Source organism: Hemiscyllium ocellatum, chromosome 20 (genome assembly GCF_020745735.1).
Source record: "Hemiscyllium ocellatum isolate sHemOce1 chromosome 20, sHemOce1.pat.X.cur, whole genome shotgun sequence".
NCBI lineage: Eukaryota > Metazoa > Chordata > Chondrichthyes > Orectolobiformes > Hemiscylliidae > Hemiscyllium > Hemiscyllium ocellatum.
The window spans coordinates 29,375,647-29,396,839 of record NC_083420.1 but is presented as its reverse complement, the minus strand read 5'-3'; the positions used below and the strand labels follow the sequence as shown (position 1 = coordinate 29,396,839).

At 36.4% G+C, this 21,193-nt stretch overlaps 1 protein-coding gene across 1 annotated transcript; it reads right to left on the bottom strand.

The window, feature by feature from the left end:
* Window positions 1–2,199: 2,199 nt before the first annotated feature.
* Window positions 2,200–20,745, bottom strand: nat15 (N-acetyltransferase 15 (GCN5-related, putative)). The gene is made up of 7 exons (XM_060840245.1): window positions 20,596–20,745; window positions 17,276–17,391; window positions 16,774–16,903; window positions 15,075–15,171; window positions 9,881–10,115; window positions 6,063–6,249; window positions 2,200–2,491 (listed from the first exon to the last, which is right to left on the bottom strand). Exons 2-6 carry the CDS (start codon window positions 17,383–17,385, stop codon window positions 6,093–6,095), a joined length of 729 nt encoding a protein of 242 aa, XP_060696228.1. The 5' UTR covers window positions 17,386–17,391; window positions 20,596–20,745; the 3' UTR covers window positions 2,200–2,491; window positions 6,063–6,092.
* Between the last annotated feature and the right edge of the window lie 448 nt (window positions 20,746–21,193).

Sequence of the window (21,193 nt, the reverse complement as noted above, 5' to 3'; positions counted from 1 at the left end):
TGACAAAACATCCCAGAGTAAATCTACCAGCTCAGCGAGCAAACTTACAACTAGGTCACATGATGTTAGAGCTGCTTCTCACATCCAAACTCCTGTACCGTGTCTCGCTACATTATTTCCATTGGTTTGTGTTTATTTCATTTCAGTATAGTTAGTTTGCTCTGAAACCATTTAGCACCTTTCTTCTACTTCTCTTTCACAGAACTCTAACCTCTTCTTCCTCCTCATCAAGACAGAAAGTTAGTCGACTAAAGCAGGAGAGCTTACACAACACAACTTGTCCTACAACCATGCAATACATACGACACATACGCATTCTCCTTCTGTATTGAAACATATTCCAGAGAAATAATGTTTTGAAATAGCACAATTTATTACAACTTCTGCTTACCATAGCAATAGGATAAAGGCTAAGTGTGTTAGGCTACTTAACTTATCGAACATACATTGATGTGATTATGATTTATGGTTCAGTTAAGTATTACGTTCTGGTGAGAATGTTCCCTATCATTTTGCATCAATCATCTAACAGCACAGCTTTTATAATCTACTCAAAACAAAAGAAACAATGAATAATTTTGAAGTAATATTTAATAGATTGAATAAGATTTCTTACAGTGTTGTGAACAGTAAATTTATGTATCCTAATTGTTTTAAAAAATAAATCCACACAAGAATTCAGATGTTTTGTTTCTTGTTTTACAAAATGTAATAATTCTATTTAAAAACATTGAATGCAACTGCCACTCTTCATAAATCAAATCAATACAGAAGTCCAGAAATCAACTGGTGGTTCAATATGAGAAATGCTGTTAATTTCTAGTGAGGACAACAAATAATAAAAAAATCCACAAAGCAAAATACAACTGATGCTACATTAAATCGGAATCTCTAATATAGTGTTGATATATTTAACTGAAATTCTGAACATATTTGATATTCATTTCAAACTATGGTTCTATTTCTTGCACAGCTTGGTGTCATATTTGATAATCAATGAATACTGGTTCTCAACAACATATCAGAATTCTAAGTGTATTAAGTCAAGACTGCTGCCCAGATAACAAGATGCCACTACATAATATATTTAACATTTACTATACATCTAAAGTGCAATTACCGTTTAAAAGTCTTACACTGATTGTCATTGATGCCAAAATTATTTTAAAAACCTGCGAAAACAGTGTAGGCATTTTTAAATAGCAAAACAGAATCATGGAATGAAGTTAAAAATGTTTAAACAGATAGATCACTGAAGCTGAAAAAAAAATCTGAAGTTCGTGTAGATTGACATATCACGTAGGAACACTTTTTTTTAAACAGTAGTTCTAATAGCTCATAATGATCTGTATTCCCATCTGTGACTTGCAACGCCATACACATTACACCATTACAGTAATCATCAGGCATATAGAAAAACCAGATAAAAACATAGTAATATTTACACATTTGATTGTTACAGTCTGGCATATAGAGAAAGCCAAACAACTTCAGTCATAATTTATGCACTGCAAAGCAAATAAAAATTTAAATTCACTTCTAGAAAGGAAAATTAGATCTAAACTCAAGCTTGTTTTCTGAAACTGGGTTCAAGACAAATTTAGGTAGAAAATGTTCTGAATTTTGAAACATGTCTTTTCTTGACCTTGCAAGTTAAAATTTCCAATTCCAGATCAGAATGTAGTATGATACAAGACAATAATGAATAGCAGAACAAACAGTTGTGGCAAATGGCAAAAATCATCTATCTTGGATTTTTATTACTCCCTTTATTTGAATCACTGAACACCTTGTGGCATTCAGTCATGTGACTGAAAAGATGGCTGAACTGTCTGAGTATTTTGCCCCCATGTGGAAACAAGGTGAATCAAATACAATTAATTCTGTTAAATAAAGTACGTGCATGTATAAACAGTTTACTACTATATATTGCAACTCAAAGCAGAATTTCTTGAAAACCAAAACATTGCTCAATCACAGAAGTAGGTTTTGTTTCACATTGTTACAAAATCAAACTTAATTAGCTGAATAAAAATAGGTAAAGGTGACAAAATGAAGAATGTGCACAAACCAGTTCAACACTTTAAAACTCGAATACAATAAAATCCAAATACAGAATCTTTGCCATACACACAAGGTGTATAAAAAACTGAAATATCCAAACAAAATCTAAAGAAACTATGAAAATCAACAAATAGAATTTACATATAATTACAAGACAGACATACAGTGGTTTTCTAGATAGCAGCAAATTACAGAGTGTAAAAGTAATTAAAAGACATTAATGGAACAGATGAATCTTAACACAGTGCACTTGTTCCATTAACATATACGTAACACTGTATTATAATACATTCCATATAGAATTCAAATTGCATCAGTGAGGGAATGCCTCCAAGCATCTTAAAATACAGCATCCCCTTCTCCCTGCTTGGCATATAGACATCCAGAAGAAATACAAATTTAATCAGTGCAGACTGTCATTTTGTAGCTGAAAAGAAGAATATACATGCCAGTGAATTTAGAATATTAAACAGGAAAACATAACAGTATTTTTTTTCCAACTATACTTTCAGAATTTTATAGCAGTTCTAAATCAGACATAGTCATACTCCAGCATTTGCAGTCCTCACTTTCTCCTATACTATATTGCTCCCCACCTAAACTAGATTATGGAAAGGGGGAATTTTCCAGGATTTCTTATTAAGAAATACAAGCAGGAGAAGGCAATATGGTCGCACTAATAAATCGATTTTAAAAAATTATTTGTCTTCTGAGCATCATATTTTCGATAGGACATCAAGATTTGTAGATGGTACAAAAGTAATAATGGAAAAGTATAATCTAACAGACATTCCAAGAATTGAATGCTGAACACAAAGCAAAATTCTGAAATGCAGTTACAATCACAATAGTTAAATTGAAACAAAAAAAAACAGGAAGAATAGGTCACTCAGCCTTAATCAGCTGCTCCACCTTTCAATATGATCATGGCTGATCAGCCAAATCAGTACCCTGTTACTGCTTTCTCCCTATACCTTTTGATCCTTTTAGCCCCAAGAACTGTATCTAACTCCACTTTGAAAATTTCACAGGGTCACCATTCTCTGGATGAAGAAATTTCTCAGTTGAATCCTAAATTGCCTCCCTTGTATCTTTAGACAGCAACCCCTGGTTCTTGATGCAGTGCAGGAGCCATCCGTCGCATTTTGCATGTACTAACTCTCCAAATGAACAATTCATTTATTGCTGTTCCTTCCCCCCACCCCCACCCACCTTCCCCTTTATCTCAGGTAACAGTCTAATTGTTTTAAATACCTCGATTGAATCTGGCTCAATGACACACTGAGGTAGTGCATTCCAGACCTTTCTCATGTGTGTGAAAATATTCTTATTTTGATTTTGATTCATTTACAATTACTTTAAATCTGCACCCTCTTGTTATGAATTCTTTTGAGAGTGAGAACAGTTAACTTCCTATCTACTCTGTTCAGACCTTTCTTGATTTTGAATACTTCTATCAAATCTTCTATCACTATTCTTATCCAAGGAAAATTCCAAAATGCGAGGTTCCTTATCCCCAGAAGTACTCCTGAATCTTTCCTGCATTCTTTATAATGCTTTCAGATCTTCCTAAAATGTGGGAGTCCAGAACTGAACACAATAGAAATTCAATATAACCATTTTGCTCTTGCACTCTATGCCCGTAAATTAAGTCTACACTTAATTCTGCTTTATCAGCCACTTATTCAACCTGTCCTGTCAGCTTCAATAATTTATGCGAGTACACATCACGGTCCCCAATTCCTGTATTTTTAACTTTACTGTTATTTTGTATCATCTCATGTTCATCATTCCAAAATGAATTTCTTTGCATTGAACTTCATCTGCCATCTGCCACTTTTTGAAAATTTCCACCAAACTTGTCACAACTGACAATGATTTCAAGACTTACAGGTAATTATATCACACTTAACCAAAACACAATAATTTTTTTCAATTAAACTTTATAAGCCAAAAATCACCAAACACACACAAGTTCAAATAAAAGAGAAAGAACAGAAAAACAAGTCAACAAATGAAATATATCAGAGATCTGGATTCCACATGAGATGGTGAAGTGACAGTGCTTGCTGCTGGCCTCGAAGAAAGCTTCTTACAAAATTTGGCGATATTGGAGGTATGATTTCACCTATCCCAGAGCCAGTGTGAATCTAATGTTAGGTCAAGGGATCCATCAACATCGGTGCCATCAGATAGAGTAAACTGCCAATTTCACTGTAGTCTTCTTCCAGACAGGGAACCAGGGACCAGATACACTACTAATTTTTTTCATTTTTAATTAAGTTATTGGGACATATATGGCATGAAGGAAAATATCTCAGATACACTTAGTTCAACAAGATGTAACCTCATCAGGGTATTTTCGGCAAAACTAATACTATAAGGAAATAAGTTTTCATTAGTTAATTGAATTCCACTTAGAGTCATAGAGATGTACAGCATGGAAACAGACCCTTCGGTCCAACCCGTCCATGCCGACCAGATATCCCAACCCAATCTAGTCCCACCTGCCAGCACCAGGCCCATATCCCTCCAAACCCTTCCTATTCATATACTCATCCAAATGCCTCTTAAATGTTGCAATTGAACCAGTCTCCACTACATCCTCTGGCAGCTCATTCCATACACGTACCACCCTCTGCGTGAAAAAGTTGCCCCTTAGGTCTCTTTTATATCTTTCCCCTCTCACCCTAAACCTATGCCCTCTATTTCTGGACTTTGTCTATTTATCCTATCCATGCCCTTCATAATTTTGTAAACCTCCGACGCTCCAGGGAAAACAGCCCCAGCCTGTTCAGCCTCTCCCTGTAGCTCAGATCCTCCAACCCTGACAACATCCTTATAAATCTTTTCTGAACTCTTTCAAGTTTCACAACATCTTTCCGATAGGAAGGAGACCAGAATTGCATACAATATTTCAACAGTGGCCTAACCAATGTCCTTTACAGCTGCAACATGACCTCCCAACTCCTGTACTCAATACTCTGACCAATAAAGGAAAGCATACTAAACGCCTTCTTCAATATCCTATCTACCTGCGACTCCACTTTCAAGGAGCTGTGAACCTGCACTCCAAGGTCTCTTTGTTCAGCAACACTCCCTAGGACCTTACCATTAAGTGTATAAGTCCTGCAAAGATTTGCTTTCCCAAAATGCAGCACCTCGCATTTATCTGAATTAAACTCCATCTGCCACTTCTCAGCCCATTGGCCCATTTGGTCAAGATCCTGTTGTAATCTGAGGTAACCCTCTTCGATGTCCACTACACCTCCAATTTTGGTCTCACCTGCAAACTTACTAACTGTACCTCTTATGCCCGCATCCAAATCATTTATATAAATGACAAAAAGTAGAGGGCCCAGCACCAATCCTTGTGGCACTCCAGTGGTCACAGGCCTCCAGTCTGAAAAGCAACCTTCCACCACCACCCTCCATCTTCTACCTTTGAGCCAGTTCTGTAACCAAATGGCTAGTTCTCCCTGTATTCCATGAGATCTAACCTTGTTAATTAGTCTCCAATGGGGAACCTTGTCGAACGCCTTACTGAAGTAAGGAATCGAGGGTGTCTTCAGGACTGCATCATCTGGGGAGGTTTGGAAGCATTGACAATAAACTTCTGATTTCTGTATTGAATTGTGCATGTGCAGTCTTTAGAATTTATTGTTAACTTTATTGGAGTAATAATGGCAGATATGACACTTCTTTCAGCATAAGACCTGGCTAAGCTAAATATTAATGAAACAAATAAAAATGATGTAAACCATTAGGTCAAATGAAAATTCAAATATATTGCAATTTGCAATCTCACCAACTTTCAGAATAAGAAAATCCCAAATAAACACATTTAAAAAAGCACTTCAACAGGATAGAAAAGTAACCAGTACCTAAAAACATACATAACTGTATTTTCAAAACAAATTGTTAGAAATGTAGCATCAAAATCTGAAGATTAGATTTCACAGTTGTAACAAAAAAGAAGAAAGTTTTAAATTGCTCACCTTTTCAAATTGTTTGCTTAAAAATCAGCATCACATTGCCCTGCTGTACTCTATACCACCTTTCGCTGAGATACCAGGCCAGGGTAAAAAACTGCGAATAAGATTCTGTGCCTGACGATATATTCGCTGGGGAATGGAGCAAGGCCTCAGGTTCACCAGAGTTGAGCCAATGTGTTGAAGATAGTCAGTGAAGGTATGTCAAGGACTACAATACAACTTTTTCAAATAATGGATTTGGACTACATTCTTAATTTAACAATGAAAAAGTGATAAAACAACAATGTTGCTTCACTTCAATTTTTCCAAAACTGCTGCTATTACACTAACGTAGGAGGAGGCACAAGAACATAATAAATTGGAGGAGGAGGAGGAGGAGGATATTCAATTATCTCAAATTTGGAGATATCTTTACAGCACCCAGGGACAAATAATTTCAAAGATTCATTACTCTCCAAGTGAAGAAACTCCCCTTCATTGCAGTTCTAACTGATCTGACCCTTACTGAGACTGTCTCCAGTTCTAGACCCTCATACCAGGGGAAAGATCCTACCTGCAAATATCCTGTCAAGACTTGTAAGAGTTTCATTTGAAGATAACCCAGTACCAGAAGCTCATTATAACCAGTTAGGTCAGGAAACAACAGCAGTCAACTACTGGAAGCTAGTGGTTCCTTGACCAGACGTTGAATCACTTAATAATCAAATTTCTGCTGATTGACTATCTGATTTTTGCATTTGTTTACTTATAAATACATTATTCTTAACGCTGTACATACCACTAAAAATCATCTTTTGAAATGTGACAGAATTTTTGTTCTACTTGGCAACTAGCACAGATCTTTGGAAAAGGATTCTCAAAAATATAGGTATTTGAAAGGAATTCCTTACACAAAACATTTGATAACCACTGTTTTACTCAAAGCTTAGATACATCATCGCATTTTACATTTATGGATTGTATGAGGCATTTATGTTACATCCATATATATTAGTTTTAGTATCCTTTATTTGCTGTCTTCAAATTTGTCACTGACAACTTTAATCTTATCTTTAACTCCCAAATCACTAGTTCAAGACTCCTCCTATTCTTGCACAATTAATGTTCCACATGCTACAACTTACTTAATTTAATGTAATCATCCCCTACTGTTCTTTCTTAAAAGAAAATTAATAATTTGCAAGTTTAATGGTACTTCTTGTCCTGAAATGACCTTGTGTTCTTAATACATGTATTTCTCCACTCTCTTCAAGAGCAGGCCAAATGAGAAAGGCTTTTAAGATTTGTTAAGTTGCTTTACTTCAGCAAGTAAAAGTACAGAGCAACAGTTATTATCAGATTTACCCATCCAATCAATAATCTTTACCTTTATATAATGACACAAGACAAAGAATACTCCATACTTCCTCATATGTGTGGATATGATCTAGACCTATCTTTCAAAATTGTCCACTTTAAAGGTTCTCACCTTTTACCAAAGTCTTCCTTTTTCAAAAGCCAAACTCTACTGTCATATCATTCAGCTCATCTGTTTTATGCATTAACTTTGTGCGAACTAAATTTAAGTAATTGATTATGTTTTTAAAAAAATACATTTTAAGTCATGTTCCCTTATGCTAAAGTTCTGAACGTAACAAGCTGCTTAAAACCTTTTTTAAGAACTTCCAAATGTTTGAGAAAGAAATTGCTTTTTCCTTCAGGTTAAGCATGACATAGTGGGCAGCACAGTGGCACAGTGGTTAGCATTGCTGCCTCACAGCACCAGAGACCCGGGTTCAATTCCCGCCTCAGGCGACTGACTGTGTAGAGTTTGCATGTTCTCCCCGTGTCTGCGTGGGTTTCCAGTTTCCTCCCACAGTCCAAAGATGTGCGGGTCAGGTGAATTGGCCATGCTAAATTGCCCGTAATGTTAGGTAAGGGGAAAATGTAGGGGTATGGGTGGGTGGCGGGTCGGTATGGACTTGTTGGGCCGAAGATACCTCAAGATTATTGTAGTTAATGAAGTCCCCACTCTATGGTCACCCAGACTATCATCAGAAGGTTTAATGCAGGGAAGCAACTGAAAGAAAACATGTTTTCCAATTCTGCTTCAGGCCCATTTTTTTTCTCATTCCAGAGCATAAATTGTCTAGTATGATTGGTATTCCCTAACTTATCTGGAACAAGTATCAAGGCTCTCATTATTGTGGCTTGTCTATTTCCCACATGTCGCTCTGTTTTTTTTTGACCCTTCTGAAACATATGACATACTTATCAAAGCAGAGAACGAGATTCTTCATCTATTTTTAATCCATTTTTGGATTACATTTTAGGGTTTTAAAAAGCAAAATATCCTTTAACCTGGGATGTTGTAATTAATCACTTCAATTGATTCAAAAAGGTATTTCTCCAAACGTAAAATAACTTCATTGAATTTCACCCATTGGACACATAACTGCCAAACTTTCACAGCTGAAAATTCAAATCCACTTGTTTTCATGTTCAAGCAAGTTATTACTGTTTCCAAATAGTTCTAGAAAGATTCTTGGGAACTTATTTGCGATTTATCTTCAAATTCTTTAAGGCAAACTCTACATTAGTCTCCTTTCCCTACTCATAATATCCTAAAGTCTGTCTTTTGAGTTGATCATTTCTGGTCAAATTCAGTCTCAAGTGTGAACATTGATTTTCATGGCAGTGAGTATCTCAATTACAGTGTGTCTCAGCCACAGGTTATCAAGTATCTCTTACTGAAAATAAATAAATTGTCCTGCAAATTAAATACAATTTCTTTTAAAAATGGCATCTTAAGTAATAATTTTAATCAAACTGGACCAAGAATTTCACATCCTAAAACTACATCTACTGTAATCAAACAAGTAGGTTAAAGCAATTGTCCTGTTGTCTAACAGAAAGAGAAATTGGAATAATTAACACTGCACTGGTCTTTGACAGAATACTCCTTCTATTGGCAATGGAATGATTTTTTCCACTTGAAATTACTCAAACTCTGGAGAAATTGCAATAAATTACATTATAACAATGATATGCTTCATAACAATAATTACAGTTTAACTGGACATCCATATGAAGCATAAAAATAATTTTATTTCACCATTTCTACTTTTTCTTACTTTAGTTCCTTAGATCAGTTTTATATTTGATATTGACTAAACAACAAGGTTATTTAGCCACATTAACACTGATGTATAATTAACAAAATGCATGCAAATGGTGGGCCAAGATGAAGTGTCCGACACATCAGACAATGGAGCTCACTATGCAAATAAGGGTCCCTCAATTCTAATACTGTACAGACCAAATAAATCCTTTACTAATGAACATGGAAATTCAGAAAAAAGCATTAAGCAATTTTGTGCAACAGACTTGTATACCAGAATTCATTATTCAACTACGCTTGCAAGAATCATTCAAGTAAACTTCTAGCCATATGAATTAGCAAACAACAGAAATTCAGCTTCCGGGAAAACTAAGCTGCACTTATGCAAAACAACTTACAGTTAACAATTTTCTCACAGCTCGCTCAATTACTTTTGCATTGCTTAATACAATATACAATAAATCATATATGCTACATGGAAGCTAACAATACATTATTTTAATGTTAAAAGAGACAAAGATTAAAATAAACTGTAACCACTGTGGTAAATTGCTTAATGTTTATTTTAATAATTTGTATTAGTCAATCAAATCTTTCAGATTGCATCATAATAGTTAAAAACGTGAAACCTACAAATGATTAAATAATTGCAACCAAAACTTTTATATGTAGGAAAAATGTATTCTGAGGGTTTAGGAGCTTAATGCTGTTTAAAGGATATAAGATTGTCCAAGGAGGATGTCCCCCATTGATATAAAGAACATAAGTGAAGCCATCCTTCAAAACACCACGTATAGAGTAATAATAGGGCAAGTAATGATGTTGTTTAAAGTCTCTATTTTCATAGAAGTGGATGGCAGTACTATTGGTAGTAAGGACATGCAAATAGATTGCTTTGCAATGGTCTTGAGCTGTGGTTGATATATGGTCCTTCAGGCTTTCAAGTAACAAAGAACCTTAAAAGTAAAACATGGAATAGTCATTGAAATACACTTCAAGATTTGACATTTTAACAGTACATAGAAAGCATATCCTGATTTAAAGGACATAATTTTGAGGATCCATAATACAGGTACACAATCCTTTATCCAAAACGCTCAGGACGAGCTGGTTTTTGGAATTCGGAAATTTTCGACTTTCAGAATAAGTGACAGTTTGATGGTGAAATTTTTAAAAATCTTACAGAACAGCAGATTCACTGTGAGCAACAGTCCCCGAGACAGAATTGAGACCTGCTAGTGCTGGGCCACGTCGCCCCCCCACCCCGTCGCCGTCGCCCCCCCCCTCCACATCACATCTGAGTGACATGCATCGAGTGGGTGTGGAGTTGGGTTAATTGTTTGCACTCCAAACAACCTTGTTAATGAGAGGAACAAAAGGAAACACTTTCTGATTTCGGAACTTTTCAGATTTCGGGATTTTGGATAAAGGGTTTTTTTTACCTGTACTATAAGGAATAGGAACAGAAGTAGACCACTCAAGTCCTTGAGACTGCTTCATCATTCAACAGGATTATAACTGATCCAAAACTCTTCATGTCCACTTTTCCACTCTTTCCATTTTTCCATAACTAAAAATTCCTGTACTGAGCAAGAATCGATTTCAGTGTCAAATATACACAAGGACTCTGCCCCCACAGCTCGCTTTGGCGAGGAGTTCGAAAGACACTGAATTATTTGAGAGTTGAATTCCTCTTCACCTCAGTCTTTAACTGGCATCCCTTAAGTCTAAGACTATGCCCTCTAGTCCTTGATTTTCCCACGAGGGGAAATATCCTCTGAACATTAAACATATTGAGCCACTCGGCCCAGCCCTGAATGAATTTATTTCAAAAACAGAGGTATCTCAGTTCCACAAACATTTCCTTCCTCTGAGGATCCACCAAACTGTCTCACACATCAGCATGAAAATAAAGACCAGCAAGTACACAGCTGGTACTAAAATCATCCAATATGGAAACTGTAGACTTATCTTTAGACTAATTATAAGTACCTCCTCACACTGGAATTCATATAACATACAGTTGTAATCACCATAGCTACCAATAATTTATTTAAAATTATCACTCCTGGAAACCAAAAGCAAAGTCCACTTCTTTGAATTTTACTTCAGTTTTCTTCCCTGCTTCACATTTCCTCATTCCCATAGCATACACTATTCCACAAACAAGAGGCCTCTGTTTCTCTTAGTTATTTCCAGCAGTCTACTCAAGTGAATAAGTGATTTTGATTTAACCAATCTGTACTATTTTTCTCTTCATTTCAATGCAGCTTTCCTGTCTGCTATCTAGCCTGCTCTTCATCATCTTAAACAAAAACATTCATGTTAAAAATATTGACTTTTGTGCCTTCAAGTACAATTTAGCACCTGTAATTCTCCAATTTCAATGAAACGAAGATAAGGGAACATACAAGATCCTGAAGGACATTGACACAGAGAGGTTTCCTCTTATGGAATTGGGGGGGTTACTCTTTAAAAATATGGGGTCACCCATTTAAAACAGAGATGAGATAAAATTTGTTTTCACAGAAGGTTGTAATCTTCAAAACTCTTCCAGAAAAGGTAGTGGAAGCAAAGTCCTTGAATATGTTTAAGGCAGAGGTGGATAGATTTTTGGTAAGCAAAGAGGTGATAGATGATCATAGGTTGACCAGAATGTAGATTTGAGGTTATAATCAGATCAGTCATGATCTTACCAAATGCTGGAGAAGGCTTGAGGGGCCAATGGCATTCTCCAGCTTCTTGTTTGTATAAGGGCAATACAAACTAGATAGTTCCCCACAATGAGAAGACTGGAGGTTCGTCAGCTCAAGAAATAATGTATATATTTTGTCAACATCTATAGTGATATAACAAATATAAAGCATACTGATTTCTTCCCAATACTAAAGCTTTGTTTGAGAGCCCAATTATCTTCAAAACATCCCCCAGTGAATTCATACTTCACCTTCAAAATACACTGACAGAACACGATAAATCTTTGAATAGCCAGCCAGAACTTGCATTTGCTGCATTTACTTTCTACATCTGCCAATAACGTTAACTTCAAAGAAGTTACTACTTAAACTCATATGGCAAATTACTTTAATAATATTCACTACTTACTTATATTAGTTTCAACGAGAATAATTTTCACTGCACTCTTCATTTTTAAAACGCATGAATCATGCTCTCCCCTTATGCCATTTTTACATAAATAATGAGAATGTGTTCAGTTTACCTACCCATTCTTCAAAGCTGGGTAGTCTTTGATATCTTTCTTTGAATAATTTGTACTGTTTCTATGTATTTTCATAGGTACTACGGAGTTGAATCTAAATGGGGGTTCTCTCACTCACCCATTGTAGCTTTAGGACAAAGATCAGTGAAAATCCTGGAAAACATTGTGTTGCTTTTTATATAAAGTCACCCCTCACCCTCACCTCCCGCCCCCCGCCTCACCCCCCCCCCATCACAATCTCAATAGCACAAAATATACCAGCTGTTTTTTTCATTAAATATGAATGCACAAATTAAGAGGAATTCATAGTTTGAGACTGATCCACAGTTTGGTAATATTAATGGCTGATATGATTGTGACTTCAACTCTTCTTTTCTATATACCTCCTATAATATTTGGCATGTCAGTTAAGAATCTATCTAAATTAGCCTTAAAAATATTAAACGACCCTGCCTCCACTTCTCTCTGGTGAAAAGAATTCCACAGACTAACAATCTTCAAAGATAAAAACTCCTAATCCTAACCTCTTAAAAGGAAGACCTCTTGCTCTTAAACTGTGTCCACTAGTTTTAGTCTCTCTCACTAGAAGTAACATCCTCTAGGCATCCAATCTGTTAAGACCCCTCAAGATCTTAGTTGTTTTAATATGATCACCTGTGATTCTTATCAGCTCCAAAAGATGTAGACCCAACCTGTCCAACACTTTCTAGTAAGATAGTCCCTTCATCCCATGAATTTGGATAAATCAGTTGAGTCAGCCTTCTCTGAATAGCTTCTAATGTTGTATCCAGGATGAAGACCAAAATTGTACACAACACTCCAGATGTTACTAAGCCCTTTACAACTATACAAAACCTCCCTACTTATATATCTGAACCCCCTTTCCAATCACTGCCTGTACTTACAAACCAATTTTATGTGATTCATTTTACTTCGCTAACTTTGCTCAACTCTGTCTTGCTGTAGCAGATCTGCTGCTGAAATCCTCATCCTCTTTTTTTGTTACCTTTAGACACAAATAACTAGTTCACTCCATTGCCCATTTCCTTGCTTGTACAAAGTTTCATTCACCCAGCACCTCTGCATTCATTGACTTATCTTGACACCTGGCTAAACAATATTTTATTTTTAAAATAATTATCCTTGTTTTCAAGTCCCCTTGTATAAACCTTAAAGAGGTTAACCACTTAAGAGCATACAGTAACTTACTGTAATCACATTCAAAAATATTTACATTAGTTATGTCCAAAATATGTTCCAGTTATATTTTACATTTTTAAAATGAGCGAATCATGACCAACCCCTTTTTAACCTCAATACTGGTCTGCCCCAATAATACCTTAAACAGCTCAAGTTTAGCTTTTAAAAATAATTTAAAAACACTTTTGTGAAACACTCAGGACTATTTCCTTACCTTTCAGGTGCTAAATAATTACAAGCAATTGTTATTTATTCATTAACTAATTCACTGTGATGTAACCAATCAAAAGTGAATTTGATGCTGTGTGTCATGGAAGGTGGATACCAGAGGCACTTTTCTTTTGATTGTGTTCCTACCTTGCTGAGTGACACTATTGCCTTTATTCAGCATCTTCTCATTCAAAACCAAAACTAGCTGAAAGAAATTTGACCCTACATCATGCCACTCTAAGCTCCAACTGAAATAGGGTTTCACTGCCATATTACTCTTCAGTTCATAGCCGCAATTTGGTATACCAATGCATTATATCACAGGTGAAATTGCTTATTTTCTCCTCTTTTTTAATAGTTGCTTTAAGCATTGACAGCTTTTACTTGTAATGAAAGGTTAAGCTTATTCCACACAGTATCTCTTATTGACACGATATGGTTTGGGGAAATGGGGTAGGAATGATATCTCCAAAGGTAGTCAACTGTTATTACTCTTGATCAAGAGGATCGTTTACACACAAGCACAATCTTACCACATTGCCATCCCAAAAGAAATGACAAGACAGAGAGCAATGGATCTGCAGAGTAAAATTCCCAGCAGGTTAATGACAGCAAACTCACAACTGCAAAGTGTATGACAAGTAAATGGCATAATTTTGCCATGATATTGCTCAGGCACTGCAGAAGGATTTCACTGGAACCCACCATGTAATTTTCCCTGGGTGACCAGAGCTCTAATCTCCAGAGTGAAGAAAGCACATTGAGAGTTCATCTGCCATATTTCCACCAGAGTATTCTGCAGCAAACCGAGTAACGAAATAAATTGCATCAGAGATTTAGGAGTATTGGTTGCATCACTACCATTTCATTTACATTTACTTTAGTCCAGAATCAAACAGAACATTGTCAGAATTTGTAAATATCAAACATGATCCCTGTGAATGGCAAAAGTTGCAGCTATTATTCACAACTGCAGACAAATGAGGATTGATATTTTCACATAAAATGTACATGTAATGATAAGATTTTAATATATTTAGTACCTTAGATTTGATAGAAATGACATAAAAATGTAAATGAACAGAATTTTTGAAATTAACCTTATTTTTATCATTCACAAACTTGATCAATGAGCCAACGATCCTAATAATTCATTCAATCATTCATTCATTCATAAACTGTCTGAAATGCATGAAGTACAAACAATGCCTCATTCTTGACAAACTTATTATCATTTTATTTCTAATACAATATATTGTTTGAAAGAATTAGTTAATACACTTACCTATTCCATGTTTCCTGAATTCTTTTACAACCCCTAGACTTAAAATGTAAGCAACTTGTGTCTCTATGGGAAAACTTGAGGCCAAAATATCTCCATCCTGTAGGAAGAGAGAATAGTGTTTAACTGCAACACATTACTATAGAAGAAAAACTAAATTTTGATTGATAATTTAATATACAGTGAGTTCAGTACATTTTAAGAGTTTTGCTCAGAAATAAATACACAAGTCAATCCTCATCTTCACAGATGCTGTCTAATCCGTTGAATATTTCAGGCTTTTTATTTCATATTCCAAGCATTTGTAGTTTTAAATTTCCTCATTTTGACTTTTGATTCTACAAACTGAAATTATTTCTTCTTGAAATATACAATTGTAAGCAAGCTCGCAACAGGCATCTTTCAATCTAACTTGCAACTTTGTAATCAATGAAATACTGTAGTTCAGTGCATTAGAAACTTAAATCTTGCCCTGCAAAAGGACTTACTGAATTTAGTTTGTAACTAATTGTGCTTAAGTAATTTTTCTTCATTTTGTGATCTTAATAGAAAACATTACTAAACTATTCTGCCACAACTGTGCTTGATCTGGCCTTTTTAAAATATTTTTTCATAGGATGTGGGCATCACTGGCTAAAATATATTGCCCATTCCTCATTGCTGGCAAGGGTGGCAATGAATAGCCTTCCTGAATATAACTTTAGAGGTTTGCTTTCCTATTTCAGTGGTAGATAAATCTACAGACACATACAGACAAGAAGGTTTATTTTCTTGAAGCATATTAATGAACAAGACTGGTTTTAATGACAATTTGGTGTTTCATGTTCATTCCTACTGACATTAATATTATAACTCCAGATTTATTAAATTAATTTAATTTCAATATCCCAGTAGCTGTGATAGGATTTTAACTCATCCCAGGAATCATTAAGCCATGATTTTTAAAATGAGTCAAATAGCATAACCGCTGCAGCTTTAACTCACCGCTCACATACTGTTACACGTGAGCATCTACTAAGAATTATGGAACAGCAATGAGAGTGGGAAAGCTGTTGATTTTTTTCTCTGCTTCCCACTGTTCAGGCTGAAATCAGCTAATCAAATCTGAGCTTCCTGCTTCATACAATTCAGTGTTGCACAACAATGTATGTAATTACCCATTGATACAGCAACATAATTCCTCAAGTCATTTCAGTAACAATATTAAAAAAGAGAAATCATTATTTCCCTCTTTGATATTTTCCCTTGGTTACAAAAAAGACGAAAGTGGGACGTACCCTTTGAATTGTAAATTGCTTCAAATCATTCTTGAATCACTACAGCTCTTTTCACTTTCAACATATACCTCTGTAATAATTTTACTGCAAATGAAGAATATCAAATCTTGTTTATATGTTGCCTTCATTTAACAACAAGTTGAAGTCCCTTCAACCCTTATTAATTACAATGATCTACTATGTCAATTTTGTAGTTCCCCTCAAACAAAAATAATTTGCTGCTAGATTGTTTAGGATTGTTGCATTAAACAAATGCGAGTTAATAGCTGCAGGACTTTCTTTTAATCTTAAGGAAAGATATTGCTAAAAGAAAACTCCTTTTGTCAAAGCTTTTGCAATCATCAGATCATTTTGCAAACACACAAAAGCAACATTTGAAATTGAACATGCCAGACTTTTCTGTAGAACATGATGTGTCGACCTACCTCTTTATGTACCTTTGATCGACTTTTTATTTCTGCTACTATCATCCCCACAATACCACCTTTATATGTGGCTGCCAAGGAAAAAAATTTTTTGTTGGATGTGATGTCCCGGTACCATGAATCTGGGTACCTGGTCAAAGCAGAACACAAGATCAATCTTCTTTCCACAAGATGTCAACTAGTCCCTACGTTCTAATTGCAACACCAATGCATTACCAATGTGGGTTTTGCTGATATTTTCAGGACACCGTATAATTTCATAGTTTGTAATTAGACCTAAATCCAGTATGACAATAAAATGAAGTTCTTCTAAGCAAAGTAAGAATTATTTTTTCTCTTAAAGACTGTAAACAACAAACAATGTATTGGTAGGATTAACTGGGGAAAGGCAAGGAAATATCTGTATGAAGTTTGTCATTCCTTGGAATATTAAAGGAGGCTCCAATGCTCACTCTGAAGAATCTATAGAAACAAAAGAAACTTAAGTGCTAGTAATACTCACTCTATTGGGAACCAGTCACCACATAGAAGCTTCACTGTATCTATGTCATCATGACAGAGTAACCGAAGTTGTATTTCACTAAGTATGGTGGAGGATACGATGTCTGTCATTCACAGCTGAAAAGAAAATCAAATCACCCATAACACACTGCAATTATTAATGAGTAGGTTAAGTCACACTCCTTGAAAAGATTCCTTATAAAATCTCAAGTTATCTCGAGAATGTCACTGAGGAAGTTCTGAGATTTCCATATTAATGAACTGAAATGTGCAATCCATTCTAAAAGATGAAAGATTTAACAGCAAACTAAGTTCATCCAATATATCATTTCAGTTGCATAACACTGTAATCTTTGGCTATAAATGCTTTGTGTTATGGTCCTGCTCCACAGCTACTTGATGAAGGAGCAGTGCTCCAAAAGCTGGTGCTTCCAACAAACCTGTTGGACTATAACCTGATGTTGGGTGAACAAAGTTAAAAATCACACAAGTCCAACACTGGCTCCTCCACATCCTTTAAAAGATACAGAGAAATAGATATATTACATGTTCCTGCTAAACCAATACAGGGCAAGTTAGCTGGATGGCAGATTCACAATGCAGAATTGGGTTAAATTCTTGTAAAGGCTGAGGTTATCATAAAGGACTCTCCTATTTACCTTTTCCCTCGACTGAGGCATGGTGATCCCCAGGTTAAACCACCAGTCATATCTCTCTCTCTCTCTAAGAAAGAGCAGCTGTCTGGGCTAGTGGGACTATGGTGACTTTACCTTAATCAGTCATCCTCTGCTGGCCAAGCTGCAATGATGTTTAGGTGTTGACATCTGATTCAGTTCCAGATTAGTCCCAAGGTCAGTCTGAATTACTAGGAACCATCAAGGTCAGAATGTGCAGTCTATGTGACTAAAATAACTCTGAAATTTGCATCCCTCTCCATAGATGCTGCCAGACCTGCTGAGACTTGCCAGCATTTTCTATTTTTATTTCAGATTTCCAGCATCTGTGATATTTTGATATCATAAGACTTTGGCCACATTGATGTGGGATTAGTTCTCTTATACAGCTATGGCTTGGTAAGGATGGCAGATATCATTCCCAAGAAACGCACTGAAACAGTTGAATCTTCTTGTTTGCTAATGTCAGATTTTTAAAAACCAAATTCAGATTTTTAAACTGATATGGTGGGATTCAAACTCTCATGCTCCTAAGCAAATGCTAAGGATTCTGAGTTACAAGTTTAGTAATATAACTACTACATAACAAATCTTCCCTTTATCTTAATTTGCTGTGGACCATGTATTGTATAAGAAATTATCATCTATTATTAAAAATAACGTCTGTGCATTTATTGCAGTCTGTGATTATTTATTAATAACATTAGAACACTTTTATAATCTGAGTGTTTAAACTGAAAATAAAGATTGGTGTCTGTTAAAATGTTATTCTTCATACCATTCACAAAATTCATAAGTTTTACTAGGTTCTAGGAAATACGTTTCATATTGCAAGTTATTTTACTGTTGTTGGGACTCAAACATGGTTTAAAGTTTTCCTGAGTTAACTCTAATTCAAATTTGACTGTTATTCAGCTTGGGATTCTGCAGAAGAATCCTGGCAGACTTCAAATATTAACTCTGCTTCTCTCTCCACAGAAGCTGACAGTCTGGCTAAGTTTCTTTATTATTTGCAGGTTTAACTCACACACATAACCTACGACATACCAGAAGTGTGTTCTGCAAAAGAACTGCATTACAGAATTGCGGTTACTGGCAATATCACTGCTATTTTGATTTAACCCATTCACACAATGCACTCGTTACATGTTGTAAACAAATCAGTTGGAAAGCAGCACCAACTACTCTACCTTTTAGAGTAAGATGTACTGCACTTGTTACAAATGTATCATTTTACAACTGATACTGGGTAAATACATGTTTTACATTATTACTTCACTGATCATCAACAACTGGCAAACCCAAGGATGCACAATTGTATTTATGAGACTATAATCTCCCATATTTGAATGGTGTCCCCTCCTTTTGATCAACTGAAATTTAAGGATGTGATTGCATTAAATATGGTGCAAAGGAGATTCACCAGGACATTGCCTGAGTTGGAGTGATTCAGCTATGCAGAGACACTAAATAGGTTAGGGCTGTTTTCCATGGAGCAGAGAAGACGGAGGGGGAACTTGATTCAGGAGTATAAAGTTATAAGAAACATAGATAGGGAGAGATATTTCCCCTGAGCAGACAAGTCAATAACAAGCAGGCACGACTTAAAATGAGGAGCATGAGGTTTAGTGGGGATTTGAGGGAAAATAAATTGTGTAGTTAGACTTGCTACTAAGGAAGCTGAGAGCCCTCAAGACAGTTCATAAGCAGGAATACAAGGTTACAGGCCAAACACTGGAAAATAGAGTCAGAATAGTTGAATATATGCTTGTTAATCAGAGTGGACTCTTTGTGTGCTATAAAAACTCTCAATGATATTGTGCAGCTGAAAAATTAAAATAGAGCCTTGCCGAATATTAAAATTCAACTGGCAGCAGGCTTAGAAGGGTTAAAAAAAACAACCTGCTCAGGCATGTTACAACACACATTAGAGCAGGCGGATCTTGATCCCAGTCCTCCTGGCCCAAAGGTAAAAGGTTCCTACAATATTACCAGATCACAAGGCTTAGAGAGATGTTCAACCTGAGGGACACCAGGCCTCAGGTGAGGGGTTAGGTTTAGAAGGAGAATTATTCATGGTAACCTCAGCCGATGCAGTTATTGAATTCATGCTGTTTATGTCATTCTTCATCACAAATCAGCTGTCCAGCCAACTAAGTTAACTGACCCCCTGGCCCACAGATAGGGATGCTACTACTGCTGCATGAGTCTTTTAATTAAAAAAGATACTCTCATGCAGCAACATGTCGAGAGTTGCCAATAGTGTAAACATTGGTTATTAACACTCAAAACCCAAAATCCACTCAGCCATTAATGACACCTCCCAAATACGGGAAAATAAAAAGCTGCACCCCACCATCACTCATCCATTCACAAATTCTGATTCCTTTGACCTCACTATCCCGCCCCCCTGGTAATCTGGTTTGTTCTCAATATCCAATCACAACACAAACTAGGAATGCTCTCTTTCGATTGATTGTTCCACATGCCAATCATCGCAATCGGCCTGCCCCTCCACCAAGGCGCGCAGGCGCAGTGACTGCAGCCGGCCTTACAGCTGGTGCCGCCTGCAAAAGCCTGGAGCTGCCCCGGGCGTTATCCTCGGGCACCGGCGGCCCCATCGCCTTCACAGACACCCGGCGCTCACCTCGGTTCCTCGGCGTGCGGGGGGGAGAAAGAGAAGGCGGTTGCTGTTCCGTCCGCCAGTGGAGTCAGGGCAGGAGTACGGTCATTCTAGTCACCGTCAAGAAACGGCTTCCCGGACACAATCAACTGTCTCGCAGCCTCTCGCCAGGCAACTTCCGCTCTCGAGGAACTCTCGCGAGATCTTACAGGACCAACATCTTGACATCATCCACTGACTGGCTCAAAGCCCTGAATATTACAATAACGTTGTTTGGCTGAATGTGGTTAGACCGAGTGGATGATATTACACTGATGTGTTTGACGAATAGAAAAATGCAGTGATGCATCTGAATGAATGCAAATAAGATTTTACTATCACACATACTCGAGTGTAGTACACATATAGAAAGTCGCCATTCACCAGTGCCATCTTGGTACCTGACTGAATGGAAAATATGTGATACTGGTTCAAGGAAATTAATTAATACTGCCCTTGGTGCATTACTTTTTTCTTCATGTGATATGGGCATCGCTGGTTAAGAGAGTGGTCATTTCAGAAGCCAGCTTCTGCAATAGACATTATGGAGTTGGAGTTCCAATGTTGTCAGCTTCAAAAAATG